Source organism: Pteropus alecto, unplaced genomic scaffold (assembly GCF_000325575.1).
Source record: "Pteropus alecto unplaced genomic scaffold, ASM32557v1 scaffold7, whole genome shotgun sequence".
NCBI lineage: Eukaryota > Metazoa > Chordata > Mammalia > Chiroptera > Pteropodidae > Pteropus > Pteropus alecto.
In genome coordinates, this window is record NW_006494614.1 from 64,116,896 (window position 1) to 64,136,668 (window position 19,773).

The following is a 19,773-nucleotide window of genomic DNA, read 5'->3' on the forward strand; positions in this document are numbered from 1 at the left end:
TATATCACGTTTTTTTTATTCATTTATCTGTTGACAGATATTTAGGTCGTTTCCATATCTTAGCTATTGTGAATAATGCTGCAATGAACATGGGGGTGCAGATAGCTCTTCGAGATCCCGTTTTCATTTCCTTTAAAAATATATCCAGAGGTGGGATTGCTGAATCATATGGTAGTTCTATTTTAATGTTTTGAGGACTCCCCGTACTGTTTTCCATAGTGGCTATATTAATTTACATTTCTGCCTACAGTATGAAAGGTTCCTTTTTCTTCACATCCTCAGTGACTCTTATCTCTTGTCATTTTGGTGAAAGCTTTTCTAACAGGTATGAGGTGATATCTTATTGTGGTTTCGATTTGCATATCCTTCGTTATTAGTAATTTTGAGCATCTTTTTATGTAGCTATTGGCAATTCCTATGTTTTCTTTAGAAAAATGTCTATTCAGTTTCTCTGCCTATTCGTTAATTGGAATTGTAATTTTTTTGTCATCGAGTTGTATGAATTCTTTATATATCTTGGATATTTAACCCCCTGTCAGATATATGATTTGCAAATATTTTCTCCCATTCCATAGGTCTCATTTTCATTTTGTAGCTTGTTTCTTTTGCCGTGCAGAAGCTTTAGTTTCATATAATCCCTCTTATTTAATTTTGCTTTTGTTTCTTATGCTTTTGGTGCCATATTTGAAAAATCATTGCCAAGACCAATGTCCATGAGCTTTTTGCCTATGTTTTCTTCAAGGAATTTTGTAGTATTGGTTCTTATGTTTAAGTCTTTAATCCATTTTGAGTTAATTTTTGTGAGTGGTGTGAGATAGGGGTCCCATTTCATTTTTCCACATGAGGTTATCCTGTTTTCCCAACACTACTTAAAAAATGAAGAAATTAACATTTGAATATTCTTGACTCTCTTGTCAAATATTAGTTGATTGAATATGTGGTGCTTTATTTCTGGGTTCTCTATTTTTATGCCAGTACCTCGCTGTTTTGATCACTATAGTTTTGTACTATAGTTTAAAATCATGAACTGTGATGTCTCCAGCTTTGTCGTTCTTTCTCAGGATTGCTTTGGCTATTCAGGGTCTTTTGTGGTTCTGTATAAATTTTAAAATTGTTTTTTTTCTATTTCCATAGAAAATGCTATCGCTATTTTGATAGGGATTGTATTGAATCTATATACGGCTTTAGGTAATGTGAACATTTTAACAAAATTAATTATTTGAATCCAAGAACACAGGATATCTTTTCATTTCTTTGTGTCTTTTTCAATTTATTTCATCAAAGTCTTAATAGTTTTCAGTATATAGGTCTTTTATTTCCTTGGTTAAATTTATTCCTAAGGATTTTATTGTTTTTGATGCTATTGTGAATGGGATTGTTTTCTTTATTTCTTCTTCAGTTGCTTCAATGTTAGCATATAGAAACACAACTGATTTCTGTATGTTGATTTTGTATTCTGCAACTTTACTGAATTTGTTGATTAGTTCTAACAGTTTTTTTGGAGTGCTTAGGAGTTTCTATGTATAAGAATATATCATTTGTAATAAAAAAAGATTTTATTTTTTCCATTTCAATTTGAATGCCTTTTATTTCTTTTTCTTGCCTGATTGCTCTGACTAGAAATTCCAATACTAGGTTACATGGGAGGGGTCTGAAAAAGAGGATTACTCTGACATTTCAAGATGCACAAGAACAATGAACAGGGCTTGCTTAAGGCAAAGATAAGCCTTTTACTAAGGAAATTACAGCCCTGGGGTGTGACTACCCACACTACCTGCCCAGTTAGGAATTGTGATCAAATCACCCTGTGAGGTTACTTTCAGTCACTTGAAAATTTCAGATTTATTACAGAGCAACCTTTTCATTCAGAGACTAAAAACTTTTATTAAGAAAGACCCAACACCACAGTCAAGCAAATCACACTCCTTTTGTGTACATGATGTGCAGGGCATTTAACGGGTAAGATCTTTTTATTTACTTTGGTAAGACGTTAATAGACTGAATAGAATTTGCCAAAATTTACATTTGCATTGTCTGCTGAATACGTAGATGGGTAAGCAAAATCTAGTTTGTATTTCAATAAGATGTCAACATGCTTTTGTTTTATATTTTCCTTAGTTTCATTAAAATCTTCACAGAAATCAAGATAATTCAAAACTCCAACTTTTGAATTAAAGTATCTAAGAGCTAGAGGGAACAAATATTTTTTGTCGTTGTTGTCATAATCAGACAAATCAGTAGATACATTGTAGAAAGTAGGATTATTGGGAAAATCTGGCAGCTTGACACTGCAAGGGACCAACATGTACCTTACCAAACTTTCCCCTTGTTGTGTCCAGAATAACCAGACCCAACCTGAGTGCTCTTAACCAGGAGACAGTTTATTAGCCGGCGGCTGTCCTTGCAAAGGAGCAGCCCCGAATTGCCAAGATACAAGGTTTTTAAGCCTCAAATCCCATTCCTCATTCTGTCTTAAACACAAAGGTCCATCTTTCTCCTATTCATTACCTGTCAACCCACTGGTCAGGTGTGCAAGCGGGTAGTACAGATGCTGAATCAGGAAATGTAACATTACTTAGTGTATTCTTTTTTAAAAAAAAAAATTTATCTTATTATTAGTTTCAAGTATACAGTACATTGGTTAGACATTTAGAATATTAGTTTTTTATTGCTGCTATAATAAATCAGCACAGACTTTACCACTTAAACAACATTAATTTAATATCTTATAGTTTTGTAAGATAGAAATATCCTACAGGTCTCATTGAGTGGGCTAAAATCGAGGTGTTAACAGGATCGTATTCCCTTGTGGAGGCTCTAGGGGATAATCCATTTCCCTGCCATTTTCAGCCTCTAGAAACCACCCACATTCCTTGGTGTGTGACCCCTTCTTCTAAGAATAGCAACACTGGCTTCTTCAAAGCCAGCAGCACTGCATCTCTCTGTGCCTTTCTTCCATAATCACACATTCCTCAGACTGAACGTTTTACTTTTAAGTTTTCTGATTATGTTGGGCTCACCTGGATAAGACAGAATAATTTCTCTATTCTAAATTTCCCTATTCTGATTAGCAAACTTAATTACATCTGCACCCTTAATTTCCCCTTGTCATGTAACCTAACATATTCACAGGTTTTGGGGATTAGGATGTGGACTTCTCTAGGGGGAGGGCATAATTCTGCTGACCATTCAGTTTCATAATAATAATCAAGGAAATGATATGATAATGGATGTTCACTCAAGTAGTATTCTCAGATCAATTCAGCAATCACAGTTTTCCAAGGAGCACTGTGATCTTTAAAAATAATTTAAAAAAAATTTTTTAAAGAAGTTTTAGATTTATAGAAAAATTAAGCAAATAATAGAGTTCCCATGTACCTCCTCCCCCTGACAGTTTTCACTATCATTAATATCTTGCATTAAATGTGGTATATTTGTTATAATTGATGAACCAATATTGATACATTATTATTAACTAATATCCATAGTTCAAGTTTCATTCTTTATATTACATGGGTTTTGCCAAATGCAAGCCATGTGTCCACCATTGTAGTATAACATAGAATAGTTTCACTGCCCTAAAAACTCACTGTGCTCCATCTATTCATCCCTCTGCTACTCTGATCACTTTACTGCCTCTGTAGTTTTGCCTTTTCCACAATATCATATAGTTGGAATCACACAATATGTAGCCTTTTCAGACTGGCTTGTTCCACTTAGCAATATGCATTGAAGGTTCTTCTAAGTCTCTTCATGGCTTGATAGCACAGTTCTTTTTATCACTGAATATTTCATTGTGTGGATGTACCACAATTTGTTTATCTATTCTCTTATTGAGAAACATGTTAGTCGTTTCTTGTTTGGGAGAAATTATGAATAAAGCTGCTATTAATATCTGTGTGAAAGTTTTTGTGTGGACATGCGTTTTCAGGACATTTGGGTAAATACCAATGAGCGTGATTGCTGGACTATATAGTAAGAGTATGTTTAGCTTTGTTAGAAACTGCTAACATATCTTTTTTTAAAAAACAGCTTCATTCAGATATAACTCACTTATCACACAATTCACTCATTTAAAGTATACAATTCAATGGCTTTTATTATATTCACAGAGCTGTGCATCCATCATCACAATCAATTTTAGAACATTACTTCCAAAAGAAACGCCACATCACTTAGCCATCACCCTCGATCTTCCATCCTTTTCAGCCCTAGGCAACCACTAATCTACTTTTCTTTTCAATAGACTATTTTTGTAGGGCAGTTTTAAGTCCACAGCAAAACTGAGAGAAGGTACAGAGATTTCCCATATCTTTTGCCCCACACATCAACATCTGCCACCAGATAAAACATTTGGAAGAATGGTGAACCTACATCAACACCTTATTATCACCAGGAGTCCACAGTTTACGTTAGGGATCACACCTGGTGTTTTACATTCTATGAGTTTGGACAAATGTATGACATGTATCGACAATTATAGTATCATATAGAGCAGCTATACTGCTCTAAAAATCCTCAGTGTTCCATCTACTTATCTCTTCCTCCCCCATCCCCTGGTAAACACTGATTTTTTTACTGTCTCCATAGTTTTGCCTTTTCCAGAATAGTTGGATACCAACAGTATGTGGCCTTTTCAGACTGGCTTCTTTCACTGAGTAATATGCATTTAAAGGTTCCTCCATCTCTATTCATGGCTTGATAGTTGATTTCTTTTTAGCGCTCAATGCTATTCCATTGTCTGGACGTACCACGGTTTTTAATCCATTCACCTGCTGAAGGACATCTTGGTGACTTTCAAGATTTGGCAATTATGAAAAAAACTTCTGTAAACATCCATGTGCAGGTTTTTTTGTGGACATAAGTTTTCAACTCCTTTGGGGAAATACCAAGGAGTGTGACTGATGGGTTATGTGGTAAGAGTGTGTTTGGTTTGGAAGAAGCTTCCAAATTTTCTGTACCATTTTCTATTCCCACCAGTAATGAATGAGAGAGTCGCTGTTGCTCCACATCCTCAACAACACTAGGTGTTGTCAGCGTTCCAGATTTTGGCCATTCTAATAGGTGTGTAGTGGTGCCTTGTCTTAATTTTTATTTATTTATTTATTTATTTATTTATTTAGGCGACCCTTGGTTGACCTCACAGATTGCAAGGACCTTGTCAGCTTACAATCTTTTATTTTTTACGTCTACAGCACCTGGTCTTCCTGGGTGGTCTCCCATCCAAGTACTAACCAGGCCCGACCTTGCTTAGCTTCCGAGATCAGACGTGATTGGGCTTGTTCAGGGTAGCGTGGCTGTAGACTCTTGTCTTAATTTGCAAATCACTGATGACATATAATGTGGAACGTGTTTTCATACACTTATTTTCCGTTCGTATATCTTCTTTGTTGAGGTGTCTGTTATGATCTTTGGCCCATTTTTTAATTGGGTTGTTTGTTTTCTTACTATTGAATTTTAACAGTTCTTTGTGTATTTTGGATAAAAGTCCTTTATCAGATATCTCATTTGCAAATATTATCTCCAATCTGTGGCTTCTCTTATTATTCTCTTGTGTTTTTCACAGAGCAAAAAAATGTAGTTTTAATGAAATTTAGCTTATCAATTCTTTCTTTCATGGACTATGCCTTTGGTGGTGTTGTATCTAAAAAGTCATCGCCAAATCCAAGGTCATCTAGATTTTTTCCTATGTTAATTCTAGGAGTTTTCTAGTTTTGCATTTTACCTTTAGGTCTGTGATCTATTTTGAGTTAATTTTTGTGAAGGGTGTAAGGTCTGTGTCTAGATTCAGTTTTGTTTTGTTTGTTTTATTTTTTTGCACGTGGAAGTCTAATTGCCGCAGCAGCATTTGTTGAAAATACTATCTCTCCATTGTATATGCTTTGCTCCTTTGTCAAGGATCATTTGACTATATCGAAGTGGGTCTATTTCTAGACTCTCCTGGTCCATCAATTTGTCTGTTCTTTAGCCGGTTCCACACTGTGTTGATTGCTATAGTTTTCTAGTAAGTCTTGAAGTTAGGTAATGGCAGTCCTCCAACATTATTTCTCTCCATTATTATGTTGGCTATTCTGGATCTTTTGCCTCTCCATATAAACTTTAGAACCAGTTTGTTAATATCCACAAAATAAGTTGCTGGAATTTTAATTGGGATTGCACTGAATCTATAGATCAAATTGAGGAGAATCAACATCTTGACAATATTGAGACTTCCTATCTATAAAATCTTTCCATGTATTTAGTTCTTTGGTTTTGTTCATCAGACTTTTGTAGTTTTCCTCATATAGATCTTATACATATTTTGTTAGATTTATACCTACGTATTTCATTTTTGGGGGTGCTAATATAAATTTTATTGTGTTTTTAATTTAAAATTCCATTTGTTCATTGCCATATACAGGAAAGTGATTTATTTTTGTATATTAATCTTGCTATGATCACTTATTAAATCCAAGTGTTTTTTTAATTGATTCTTTCAGATTTTCAACATAGGCTGTCTTATCATCTGTGAACAAAGACCATTTCATTTCTTCTTTGCCACTCTGTATATGCTTCCTTTTCTTGTCTTATTGCATTGCCTAAGACCGCTAATCTACTTTTTGTTTCTATAAATTTGCCTGTTCTGGACATTTCATGTAAATGCAATTATACAAGGCGTGGCTCTTTGTGATTGGCTTGTTTTATTTAGCATAATGTTTTTAAGGTTTATTCATGTTGTAACATGCATCAATACTTCATTTCTTTTTGCTGCTGAATAATATTCTATTGTATATATACACCACATTTTCTTTATCCATTCATCAGTTGATGAAAATGAGATTATTTCTACCCTTGGCTATTGTGAATATTAATGTTATGAAGATCCATGAACAAGTTTTTGTTTGAAAACCTGTGTTTCATTATTTTGGGTATATACCCTGGAATGGAACTGTTGGGTCACATGGTAACTGTATTTATTGACTGTATTTGAGCAACTACCAAACTGTTTTCTTAAGCACTGAACACTTTTACTTTCTCACCAGCAGCATAGGAGGGTTACAATTTCTTCACATCCTCACCAATCTTGTTATCTTTTTGATTGTGGTAACTCTAATAGTTAGGAAGTGATTTCTTGCAGTTTTCATTTGCATTTCTCTGATGACTAATGATATTGAACATTTTTCCTGTGCCTATTGGTCACTTATATATCTTTACTTTTGTGATGCATGTCTTTGTAGCAGAAAAGTTTTACATTTTGATGAAGTTCAGTTTATCTGTTTTTTTGTCACTTGTATTTTGGTGTCAGATCTAAGAAACCACTCCTAATCCAGGGTCACAAAGATTTATTCATGTGTTTATTTCTAAGTTTTATAGCTTTCTGGTTTTTCTAGTTTTCTAGTTATAAACCTAGTTCTTCTGGTTTATAGTTTTAGGTCTTGCCTCTCTGGTAAAAAATAATTTACCATAAATGTGAGGGTTTATTTCTAGACTCTCAATTCTGTTCCACTGACCTATGTTTCTATCCTTATAACTGAACCACACTGTCTTGACAACTGTAGCTTTATAGTAAGTTTTGAAATAGGGAGGTAATTAAGAGTCCTCCAATGTTGTTCTCGTTTCAAGATTGTTTTGGCTATTATGGGTCCCTTGAGTTTCCATACACATTTTAGGATCAGTTAGTGAATTTCTGCAAAGAAGTCAGCTGAGATTTTCGTAAGAATTGTGTTGAATCTGTAGATCATTTGAGGATGTGGGCAGTATTTTTATTTTACTAGTATTAAGTTTTCTGATTGATTGAACATGTAATGTTGTTCAATTTATTTATATCTTCTTTAGTTTCAACAATATTTTTTAGATTTTGGTCTGTAAGTGTTGTACTTCTTTTGTTAAATTTGTTACTGAGCTTTTTATTCTTTTTGATACTTAAAGGAATTGTTTAACTACATTTTCAGATTGTTCATTGCAAGTATATAAAAATACAATTGATTTTTGCATAGCGATTTTGTATCCTGCAACCTTACTGAGCTGAGCTTGTTCATTAGTTCTGATAGCTTTTTAGTGGATTCCTTAGGATTTTCTGTATACAAGGTCATGTAATCTTCAAATAGAGATAGTTTTACTTCTTCTTTTCCAGTCTCGATGTCTTACATTTAATTTTCTTTCACATTAGTATATTTTGGGGAGATAAAGAACTTCTGAATGATTTAGAACTTGCCTGTCTCACCCCAGACTTGCGAGACTCAGTTACGATACGTGTTTTCATATCCCCTTCTCCAGCAAACCCGATCTCAAATGCCTTTCTGCAGACTGTGCTGCATCCTTCGTTCTGGCTCTTTACCCTCCAATCTAATCTTATGTGTCTGTTTATCTGTTGTTATTGGTCTTGTAATTGTTCTCATTTTCATTATTCTGACTCTTAGAAAACATGATCGTGATATTCACAGTGCTAACAATTCTACCAGAACTATCTTGAAACAAAGCACAACGGTTAGTTTAAAGGTAAAATCAAAGGCAGACTATTAAAACTCCAAATTACAGTGCAGTTGAGTCGAATACTTAAGTTGCATCTCTGGGAGGAATCACAAAATGGATAATCTATTCCTGTGAACTGCAAATTGTGGAAACAGTGACAGCAGCTGTGGAAGGTGAATCATCTGTGCATATATAGTGGGCATTAAAAATAGTTTTGCTTTCAGCTTCTATTTTGGGGGCCACTATATGGGTTTTGTATCCTCCCCCCACCAAACTTCTACACCTATCACTGAAAAGTGAGACTTTTTGCACCCTGAAAGGGGTTTGCTGGGACATGGGATTTACCGTGTGAAATCTGGAAGGGTGCTGGAGAAACTGAGACATTTGGTCACCCTAGCTCTGCTCATCTGCAGGCTGAGGCTCTCCACCATAACCTGGATGCAATGCACCTCCCTGGGCTCTCCCAGCCTAACGAGTCAGTTTGCGATTACCATTTTGCTGTTTGACTTGTTTTAGGATATGACCATGAGACTATGGAATATTGAAGAAATTGACCAAATTCCTTTGGTAATCGAGTGCAAAAAGGCCCTGGGCTTAAAGTTGGAACAGGTTGGTATTGGGTAAAATTAAGCCTAATAAAAGTTTTTATTAGTTACTGCTACAGTTTAATTTAATGCTTTGAACAAACATTTATTGGGCAACTGGGGATAAAACCATGAACAAACGGATTGAAATCTTTGCCCTAAGGGAAATTAAATTCTAAAAGGGAGACAAACAACAAATAAAGAAATAAGAAAAATGTGTAGTGAGTCACATAGTGATAAGTAATTTGGAGAAAAATAACATAGAAAAGGGGAATGGGAGCGCTGGAGGTTATGTCATCTTAAAGGGTGGTCAGGATTGGCGGGTCTCATTGAAAAGGTGACATTTGATCAAAGACTTGAAGGTGGTGAGGGAGTGAGACATGCAGATGTTTAGGGGAAGAACTTCCCAGCAGAGGGAACAGCCAGTGTGAAGACTTGAGTTAGGAGTGAGCCTAGTGTGTTTGAGGAGTGGAGCGAGTGAGGGAGACTGGGAAATGAGGTCCGAGGGAGCACTGGAGCAATGGCTGGGCACACGGCTGGACACCACGTGAGCCTCCTACACTCCAGCAGCAGACCCTCTGGCCAGGCCCCCAGTGCCCCAGTTCCCACAGATGGGGCTCAGATGCCTGTGTAACTCTAGTGGAAATCCTGGTTGTAGAGAGGGCACATCTTCTGCTTCACCAGGTGCAGCCAGGGGTGGCTACAAAGGCTATCTTTGGGCAGTGGAGACCTGTCCCTGCTGGGACCACAGAGCAGACACCTGGCTGCCACCTCGAGAGGCTGAGGAGTCTATGCTGGACCCTCTTGAGTCTTCCTTCCCTCGGAATCCTGCAGCCACCTAGGCTTGTCTCCTCTCAGAAGGTCCAGCTGGGAGCCACTGCTTCTGGGAATGACTCACTTGGGAACAACACTGTGGGGCAGGGAGGTGAGGGGTGGGATCCACATTGTCCTCATCTTTATGGCAAGCTGGTCCTCATGGCCGCTGTGGCCATGTTGGCTCTCAGGCCCTGGAAGCTGACTAGCTACAGAGTAGTGCTTGCCCATGTCCTCCACTTGCCAGCAGGAGCTGCCTCCTCTGAAGACCTGCTGTCCTGGGGTTGGGCCATGGGGAATTATGCTATAGAACAAAGAAGGTTTAATAAAAAGGCTGGATTTTCTCAGAGACCAGATTTCCCACAGGGCCTGCTCCAGGCAGGGTTTGCCCTCCCTTTCCTGCAGGTTTTAGTGCCCTGGGTGGGCAAGGGTGGCAAAGCACAGAGGCCAGGGCAGGGCAGGGCCATGCTACCTTGCAGTCTTGTCTCAGGGGACTGTGCTGTGGTGGGAACCCCTGAGAGACCTCTGCCCATGGCCCGAGTACCCACCCTGTGCTGTTGATCACTTATTTGTGGGAAGCGCATGTGGTGAGTAAGCTGTGATGCACTCACCATATGTATCCACTGTTTTCTTGTGCTTTGGCCAGAAACAGGCTCAGAGACGGAGGATGATGCTCCGTACCTTCACCATCTAGAAAAAATTCCTGCTTTGTTAAGAAACCTTGCCTACCTGCTTCTCATGGTTCTGTAGAAGTGAGGTGTTTCCAGGATGTCGGGGAGTTAGGATATCCCCTTGGCCGCATAGTTCTGCTCTGCACAGAGCACAGGACAGGGGTAGACACCTACCCCCTGTCCTCTTCACTGCCAGTGACTTGCCACTCCTGCCCCCGGGACCCCCATGGCAGGGGACATGAGCTGGCATTACCTGCATAGCTTTTGGGGGAAAGAGAGGGAGAAGCCTGTGCTCATTCTCTCTCAGCGGCCTGAAATTTCTACCCTTGTAGGGTTACAGACCCCAGAGAGAAGAGGCAGATCTCACTTTGATCTAGCCCAAGGTGGCTAGATCAGGTGGGAGAATTCTAACTTCACGCTTTGATCCCCTCTAACCAGCACCTCCTTTCTGCCCTTTCTAAATATTTCATGTCAGTGCAAAGAATGTGACAGGCCTTTCTCCATCTATGAAAGTGACATCCTTTCTGAAGCAGTAACCAAATGTGTGTTCTGCCGGATAGATGCAAAAAACCTGTCAGCAAAGTCATCATCAACAGAAGAGAAGGACTTACCAGCAAGAGAGTGCAGCCTGATGCCCACTGGGCCCTTTGAGTGACTTGATCACAGGCCACCTGTCATGTAGGTTTCAGGGCTCTGCAAGGATATTTCTCCGAGGCCACTCCCTGGCCTGGTGGGCTTGTCAGACTGGGGGAGGGGCCAGGCCCTGGCTGGGCCCCTATCACTGCCTCCTCAGCTCTACAGCACCTTTATTGAGTGGGATTGAATGCTTTGTTTTTAGTTTTCAGGCGGAATAAACCTAGATTCCTTTGAAAACAAATGCCTGTGAATTCTAGAAGCGTTTTTGCTGTTTCGAAGCTTTGTGTCCTAGTGTTCGTCCAGACACTTTCTGGACTCCCATTCCAGATTCTGGAGTTGACTGTAAGGCAGCCCTTTGGCTAAGGGCTTGTCACATGAAGAGGAAGATGTGTGGGACCCCTTCTGTGGAGGGCACCATACTGTGGCAAGGCATTGTGGGCGTCTCCCTGTCTAATGCTCCCAGACGGTTACCTGCCCAGAGCAGAGGAAAGTATAGTGAGGCAGGCGGGTGGTGGGCATTTCCATCTCAGAATGGTTCATGCTCTCTGGACTTTTCAATTTCCAATGTGTCCATGTATACGCACAGACCTTCCACAGCCTATATGACAGCATAATGCTTGCTGTCCTATACGCTGAGGAAAGTTATAGGACAACATAAATACTTAAGGAGTGAAGTTTTCAGTAGACGAACGTGAAGGGCTCCCTTTTCCACTTGGTATTACTTACATGATTCCCCTCAAATATCATCCGTATGCCCATTGGTCTGTTTTTATTTTTTTAAAATTATTATTATTATTTTTGGTCTGTTTTTAAAACTTAATTGCAGGGCCGATTTATTTAGTGTCAACTGACTGGCATTCAATAATTCTGCCCAGGAGCATCTAACCTGGTAGTCATTCTTTGGGCAGGTCCTGTGTTTGGTGATGTTCTTCTCGGTCACAACCCTGATGACTGCTCAGATTGGAGCTGGCTGGTCAGTAGTCATCCATTCATTTACATGAATAACGTATGAACATGTCAAAGCTCCACTCCACGCTCTCTCAGCAATTCGGCTCTCCTTGGAAGAGAAGTCTTATTGCTAGCGTTCTCCGTCCTCTGGCACGTGAAGACACGCATAGAAGTATTTCTTCCCCACCGCCGCGGAGGTTGGCCGGACTGCATACACCAACACTGCCCTCATTGACGGGCACTTAGGTTGTTTTTCGTTTGTGAACCTTCTTGTGCGAAGACTTAACATTTCTGTGGATGAGACCCTCCCACCCGAGGAATTGCTGGGTGAATAGATTAGTAGTGTTTGGTTTTGTTGTTGCTCGAAGGTCCCCTAAAGTGTTGGGACAAAGCGGCAGATGTGTCTGAGTGAGGAGACTGGGCAAGGGAGAAGTCTGAGTGGGTAAGGCCTTGCCTTGCAGTGGAATTCTCCCCACGAATGGCGTTGGTGCTCCAAGGCCAGCAGCCTGGCCCCCTCGAGGCTTTCGATCCCTCAGTGTACCCGGACTCTTTCTTCCCCTCTCAGGGTCCGCCGGAGAAGCGGCCCAATGGGTCTGGTCTCGACAGGAGGGCAGATGAGCCCCAAGGATGACGGGGCTGGTGACGCCGATGGTCCGAGTGCGGCCGAGGTGGGCCTCTGGCCTCCCAGGCGGAGGGCGCCAGTGCGATGAGACGGATGCGCGGTCCCGACGGGACCACCGCAGGGCGTGAGCCCTGGTGGCAAGCCGGCGAGGGGAGCTGGCAGCCCGGCTGCGCTGGCGGGGCGGACATTTCCGGAGCAGGAGGGGGCCTGGCCTCGCCGGACAGCCTAGGGTACTTTCCTGCTCCAGCTCTGGAGGGCAGAAGGCCAGGACCTTGTGCTAGCATGGCCTAAAGAAAGGGGCCACCCTGGCTCCACGTCCAGACGTGCACTTTAGAGGAGATTGGGCAGAGAACTGCGCCCGGCTCCGCCCACCGCGCGCCGCCGGAGCTTCAGTCCTCTGCGTTCCATCGCTTAACCCTAGCGCCTCTGTGAACAGGATCCTACAACACGCATGCGCCTGCCACCGACAAAACTCGTGCGCATGTCTGCAACTGTTGGAGTAAATGGTAATGAGGAACAAATTCTCGCGGTACCCATGCGGGCGGCGCCGTGGCTTAGTTGGTTAAAGCGCCTGTCTAGTAAACAGGAGATCCTGGGTTCGAATCCCAGCGGTGCCTTAACCGAGCACCCCGACTCACATTTTGTCGCTGCCCAATTTTGCTCTGTACCCTTACCCATCCTCTTTTGGGGTAGTGAGAGTGAGCCTAAGAAGCCACTTTGGGTTCCCTGCCTACGGCGAGGTGGGGCGCTAGCTTGTCCCATGGTCCGTCCCCTTGGGTCTCTGCGAGCCGTTGAGCGACCTCGGCGCTCTCACATTCGTGAATCAGAACGAGACACCCCGTTAGGGTTGTCTCCACCGCGGGGGGACTTTGCAGAGCCACTGTTCCCTCGCGGTTGCGTTGCGGAGGGCGAGCCAGGGTCTCCTCCACCATTTCTCCGGGAAGCGGCCGACTGGACGCCGTGCCTTGAGCCTCTCACTGGCCTGCTGACTTTTTCCTCTCTCCAGCGCTGCGGTCGCTGTCACCTGTCACAGATGGAAGACGGACTCCCCGAGGTCAAGTGAGGGCCAAAGTCAGGGGCGCCAGGGAGACTGGAGAACTGAATCTGGCCAGCGTGACCCCCAGGCTGATAGAAGTAGGAAAACTCCAGGGAGGGAAAGGTGGACTGGGTCTCTCCGTGTGCCGAGTTCAGAGCCGGGTCTCCAGAGGGCCAGGTGTGAGGCTGCTCCCTGAGGCCCAGGGCGGAGTAAGAATATGCGGCTGTGGGGACTGACCTGGGGCAATAGCATTGGAGTCTCCGGGGGTGCGGTGAAAGTTACCCAGGAACTCTTATGCCAAACTCAACAAAATTCATGGCAGGTGCAACAGGAGAGTTTCAATGATTTGCAAAAATTGCAGTAATGGCAGTAGTTAAATTCACCTGCCCCAGAAGTAGCTCCACTCTCTGCCTTCCCCGTGTGTCTGAGTTTGTCTCTTTTTTCTCTTGTTCTGAGGTCACTTCTTGCCCTTTACAGCTTGGTTGTTTTTGATTGACATTGCAAAGAAACACTTGTAAGTATACTTTGTGGCTCTGCAGTTCTGATAGGATCATCAGAGATGAGTTTATTGCTAATAGGGCTTGAGTCATCGTGGGGCTGATATTTTTCTGGCACATCTTTACTGTTAGCCTGAGGTATACCAGGTCAGTTTTGAGCATTCGAGCGTTAATTTCTTTCAACAATGTTTGTTGTTGTTGTTGTTTGTGTGGGGGTTTTTTTCGTTTGTTTGTTTTCAGAGCATAAATTTTTCATTTTTTTTTGCTAAGTTTATCCCTAAGTATTTTATTCTGTGTGATGTTATTGTAAATGGAATTGTTTTCTTAATTGCATCTTCAGATTGTTCATTGGAAATATATGGAAATACACTTGATTTTGTATCTTACCCTTATATCCTGCAACCTTGCTGAACTCGTTTATTAGTTCAAATAGGCATTTAGTGAATTCTTTAGGATTTTCTATATACAAATCATGTGTTCTGTGAATAGTTTTACTTCTTTTTTTTTCATTCTGGTTGTTTTTTAATTTCATTTTCTTGCCTAATCGCTTTGGCTAGAACCTTCAGTACAATATTAAATAAAAGTTGTGAGAGCACAACTTTGTCTTTTTCACGGTCTAAGGGCATTTGGTCTTTCATACTTCATACTTAATGAAACATGATAGGTACCTTTTATCAAGTCGAATAAATTCCTTTCTATTCCTAGTTTGTTAAGTGTGTTTATTAGGAAAGGGTATTGGATTATGTCAAATTCTTTTTCAGCATCTGTTAAGATAATGATGTGATTTTTGTTTTTTATTCTACTAATATGGTCTATTACATTAATTCATTTTCAGATGTTAAACCATCTTTGCATTCCTGAGATAAATCTCATGTGCATGTGTTTTTAACATGAATGATCAACATGTTCATCTTGGAAGTCTTACCAAGTGAGTGCCCCTAGCTTTCTTATGTTTTTACTCCACAGTGTTCCTGGCTTGGCTGTGGCTATTACATGAAGCCGAGGACCCATCCCTCGCTGGTGGACATTTTGGTAGTGTGGGATTTTCTCTAAATCTCACCACGATGGACAAAGCTGGGATGGTGCTCCCCTCAAAAACAGATTTCTTTGTGCTCATGAGTATTTTAAAGACAAGGTTGAGAGAGGATTGCTGAGTGCAGTATGTACAGGCCACACTGATTTCCCCCTCCTTGAGCTTTTCTGGAGTACCCACTCTTCCACACCCTGCCAATATCAGGGGCAGTTTTGTAAAATGCCATCTCATTGTTATTATTATTATTCTTTTTTATGCCTACAGCACCTGGTCTTCCTTGGTGGTCTCCCATTCAAGTGCTAACCAGGCCCGACCCTCTTAGCTTCTGAAATCAGACATTGGGCTTGTTCGGGGTGGCATGGCTGTAGACCGCGGATGGTGGCTCCATTGGAGTGTGACCCTAGGATTTTCTGCATGTAAAGCAGACATGCTAACCGCTACACTATAGAATCACATCCCATCTTATTGTTATTTTAATCCATATTTTTCTTGCTCGCAAGTGGAGTTGGGAATCCTTCTATATGTTTGTTGGTTTTATGCATTCCTCCTGTGACTTGCCTGTTCATATCCTTTGCTCATTATTTCAGTTGTATGTTTCTTACTGATCTGTAGGTAGAATTTATATTAGATAAGAATCTTTTGCTTATCATAGATATAATCAGTATTGTCTCTCAGTCTGTCATTTGCCTTTTGACTTTGTTACAGAATCTTCTGTCTTTTCATTTATTTACATTGTTTCTCAAGTCCTTTGGTCAGTTTACAGTGTTCTTAATCTAGGTCTTGTACGTTTCTTGCTGGGTTTATTTCTAGGTATGGTGAATGGGATAATTTTCTATTAATTTCTAATTCCTACACTACTGCTATGTATGATTGCCCTTGATGTTTGGATGTGACTCTTCAAAGCAGCCCTCTTGCCTAACTCTTTTATTACTGCCAGTAATTTGTTAGATTTGTGTGTGTGTGTGTGCGTGTGTGTGTGTGTGTGTCAGATTCTGGGTTGTGCAAATTGGGCTATTGAATGGTAAATTTAATCATAGGGAAAAAAACTGGAAAAATATACCTGCAATACATATAAGTAACAAAATAATTTTCAGCAGAGGAAGGCCTGGTGAGATTAGCAGAGCAGTGGAAATTACCTCATTTCGTCAGCATTGAAAAGCCTTGTTATCTATCACCAATCCCACTATTTAGTATTTCTCCAAGAGAAATGAAAACAATATCTACCAGAAGACTTGTACACAAATGTTTACAGATGCTCTAAATATAATAGCCCAAACTGGGATCTGCCCAGGTATCCATCATAGGACATAGATAAACTGTGGCATGTCCAAGCACTGGCAATGAAAAGGAATGGTGCTTATACCAACGTGGATGAAATTTCACATTGTGCAGTACAGAACTTATGATTCCTTGATATGAATCTTGAGAAAATGCCAATTAATCTATAGAAACAACAGACCAGCGGTTGCCTATGTGGTGGAGGGACTGACTGAGAAATGGCACAAAATAAGTTTTTGGGGTGATGGAAATGCTCTTTATCTTGGTAGGGGTACCGGTAAGTATTTTTCAGGCTCATTTAATTGTACACTTAAGATCTAGGCATTTCACTACATGAAAGTTAATTTCAATTAAAATATTAAAGCAATCAAAGTCGTGTTGACAGCAATTGGATCTTCACCCCAGTCTGCCCACCCCTAGCTCCATGCAGATTTAACTTTTCTTGCCCATTGCCCGTACCCTTACAGCATGGCAAGGCCTCTATTTGGGGGCTGTCTCATCACCCACTCTTTACCTCCAGTGCAAATCCAGCCTAAGGAGTTCCAGGTAAAGGATCATCTGGGCTAAGAAAGCAGAGAAGTGCACACTCTATGGGAAGGCTTTCACATTTAACGATCCTCTGGAGAGATGGCTTTAGCCTTAGAGAAGAACCCTCTGACAGCCTCTCAGGAGGGGTGTCGTCATGCTGCCAGGGAAGGGCCAGAAATGAGGTCTCCACTGTGCTGGATTCTCAGCTGGGGGAGACAAAGTCGGTCATTGATTTCCCTCCCCCACCCCTGCTCAATCATGTGATTATTTTTATAAATCGAACCGTAATGTTGAATATATTTGTACAAATGATATTTACACGATTTTATTATTTAATAGGTTAACTAATGTAGAAACAGAAAACTTTTCACATTATATTTCTTAAAATTAATTAAATTATACTTTAATACAAAAAACTCATCCAAATTTAGCTTGAATGAAGTAAATGTGGAGTGCCTACTAGGCATAGGACGATTTACTATGTGCTCTGGGACTTGTAACAGGAGATTAGAAAGTCTAGGGGGGCAAGTTCAGGCTGGCGGAGCTTTAGGATAGGGAGCAAAAGGCAGGTGTAGGAATTAGTGTGGACTGATTTTCAGCCTCCAAAGTGGGTTCCTTACTGGTCTGTGGTTCTGAAATACTCTATCGCTTCCCTCTGAACCGAGGTTGGCTCCTTAAAAGGCTCTTACAATAAATTGTTTTGAAAAATAAAATGGTCCCAGGTCAGCCACTAGCTGTGCTTACTCTGCTGGATGTGGCAGGTTACCTGGTGTACTGTGGTGTATCTGGGACTGAGTTGCATACAGGAGCTTGGGAACCTTGTTTTAAGAGGGGTTCTGGAGGCAGGTCTGCTGGTGAATGCCTCTGTGGGGCTTCCTGGGCCAGTCCCAAGGGCACGGCTAAGGGTGGCCTTGGGGGTGGGGGCGGGCTGCCAAGCAAGCGACTTTCAGTGAATCCACACCTGTGCGGGTCAAGTCTGGGAGATGGCCGGGCTGACCAGGTTCATGGTCGGACCCACAGCCCTGAACTCCTTTCAGCGTATCCCAAAGCTCTTTTTAGTGCATGGTACTAACATATTTTTGTTTGAATCACCATAACTTATAGTATAGAAATATAGTTATATAAACCTATTTCATCAAACATATTTCTAGACCACATTTTTTCTAAATTTGTAAAATATCAGTATTGAGTTAAGAATTTAGATCACAGCATTTCAAAATGAGGTCAGAGGTAGGCAAATGAAGAAACCTGCAATTATGATTATTATAGTCTTTATTCCTTCTATAATAAAAAAATTTGTAATTAGTGTGTGGTAATCTATTAGCTACATAAACATGCACAATTCCTCTAATAATTTTTTTTAGAATAATAGTCACTAGTAGTTTTATTGCTTAAATAGTCAAACTACGGTATTTTTCCTGCAGTTCCACAATTTGAAATCTCCCAATAAGTCCGAGATAATGTTGGATTTGATATCCAGCCACAATATGGTATATACATATTTATTGTTGCATCTCTTAATCGATCATTTTTGCAATAATTTTTAAATAGTAGTAGTAGTCTTTAAAATTTTTTCCACCACCAAAACATGCAACATGATGGAACAGAACATGCAAATGCAGGCACCAGTCCTTGACAAAGAGGCCAGAGAATTCCGACAGATAAAGTGGATGGAAACAAAGCATGTGCTACTGACCGGGCTGTGTTTCCTGGTATTGTCTTCAGAGCCTTTTGGAGGCAAGTTCAGTTGAAGGAGAGGGTATCACAGCACATGGAGGGCACGAGGGCAGCCCAGACGGGGAGGGAGGTGACCTCTTGTGTGGGTCCGGGTGATCTGCAGTCTGCAGCTGGCACATGGGCCTGCGTGCTCCTCAGGACTCTTTAGGACTGAAGGAAAAGAGATGTTCACTGGCTCCTGACACTGGGAAATCCAAGTGTGGCACTGACTTCGTGTTGGGGTGGCTCCAGGGTCTCTGGCAATGCCTTCATACCCACTCATTCTCCATTCCTCGGCTCTGCTTCCTTTGGGGTTGCCTCCATTTCAGGCAGGAGAAGAGCTGGCTGCTGGTGGCCCCAGACTGACATCCCGCTGCCCCACCCACTCAGGATGAAGAGAGTTTCTCGCTGCTCTAATAACTTGGGCCAAACTGGTGAGCTAGAGTTGGGCCTTGCACCTTTCCTGGATGTGGTCTCTGACACCTGGGAAAGGAATATAAAATGTGCAATGGTTGGCTCAGGCCTGAGTCACAGGCTGGTCCCTGAGACAGAGTTGGTGGGGTTTCGGTGGCTTATCAGCTCCACTAACCCCTGGGCTGAGCACGAGGGTGGTGAGTGCCCAAAGACAGCTGGAGATAACGTCTCCAGGAGGAATGGAAGGGAGGGCCGGGTGGGCGAAGGCCACAGTGTCTTCACGTGGTCCCGGTGACACATTGGCATCTGTTCCAGGATGACTCTAGGCACCTCCTGAGGGGACCCTTGAAAATCCCTTCATCACTGAGCAAAAATAAAACAAACATAGGACGATACATGCAATGGGCTATGTTTATTATGCTTAAAAAAACAAATTTGAATGGTGTATTTTCTATGGGTACACATATAGGTATGTCAAAAAATTTTTTTAGGGTCAGAAGGGTAGATATGAAATTCATTTCAGTGGTTACCTCTGGAAAGGTGGGA

At 41.4% G+C, this 19,773-nt stretch overlaps 1 protein-coding gene, 1 non-coding gene and 1 pseudogene across 2 annotated transcripts in view; 2 read left to right on the forward strand and 1 right to left on the reverse strand.

The window, feature by feature from the left end:
- WDR88 (WD repeat domain 88) overlaps positions 1 to 11,174 on the forward strand; it is a 61,891-nt gene extending 50,717 nt beyond the window's left edge. Inside the window, exons 10-11 of the mRNA XM_006926890.3 lie at positions 8,968 to 9,060; positions 10,995 to 11,174. Coding sequence (XP_006926952.1) covers positions 8,968 to 9,060; positions 10,995 to 11,174 — 273 coding nt within the window. The remainder of the gene's footprint in view (positions 1 to 8,967; positions 9,061 to 10,994) is intronic.
- LOC112474753 lies at positions 5,187 to 5,305 on the reverse strand (annotated as a pseudogene).
- Positions 11,175 to 13,268: 2,094 nt separating the features above from the next.
- TRNAT-AGU lies at positions 13,269 to 13,342 on the forward strand. Its single transcript has one exon. It is a non-coding gene; the product is annotated as a tRNA-Thr (tRNA).
- The last annotated feature ends 6,431 nt before the right edge of the window (positions 13,343 to 19,773 follow it).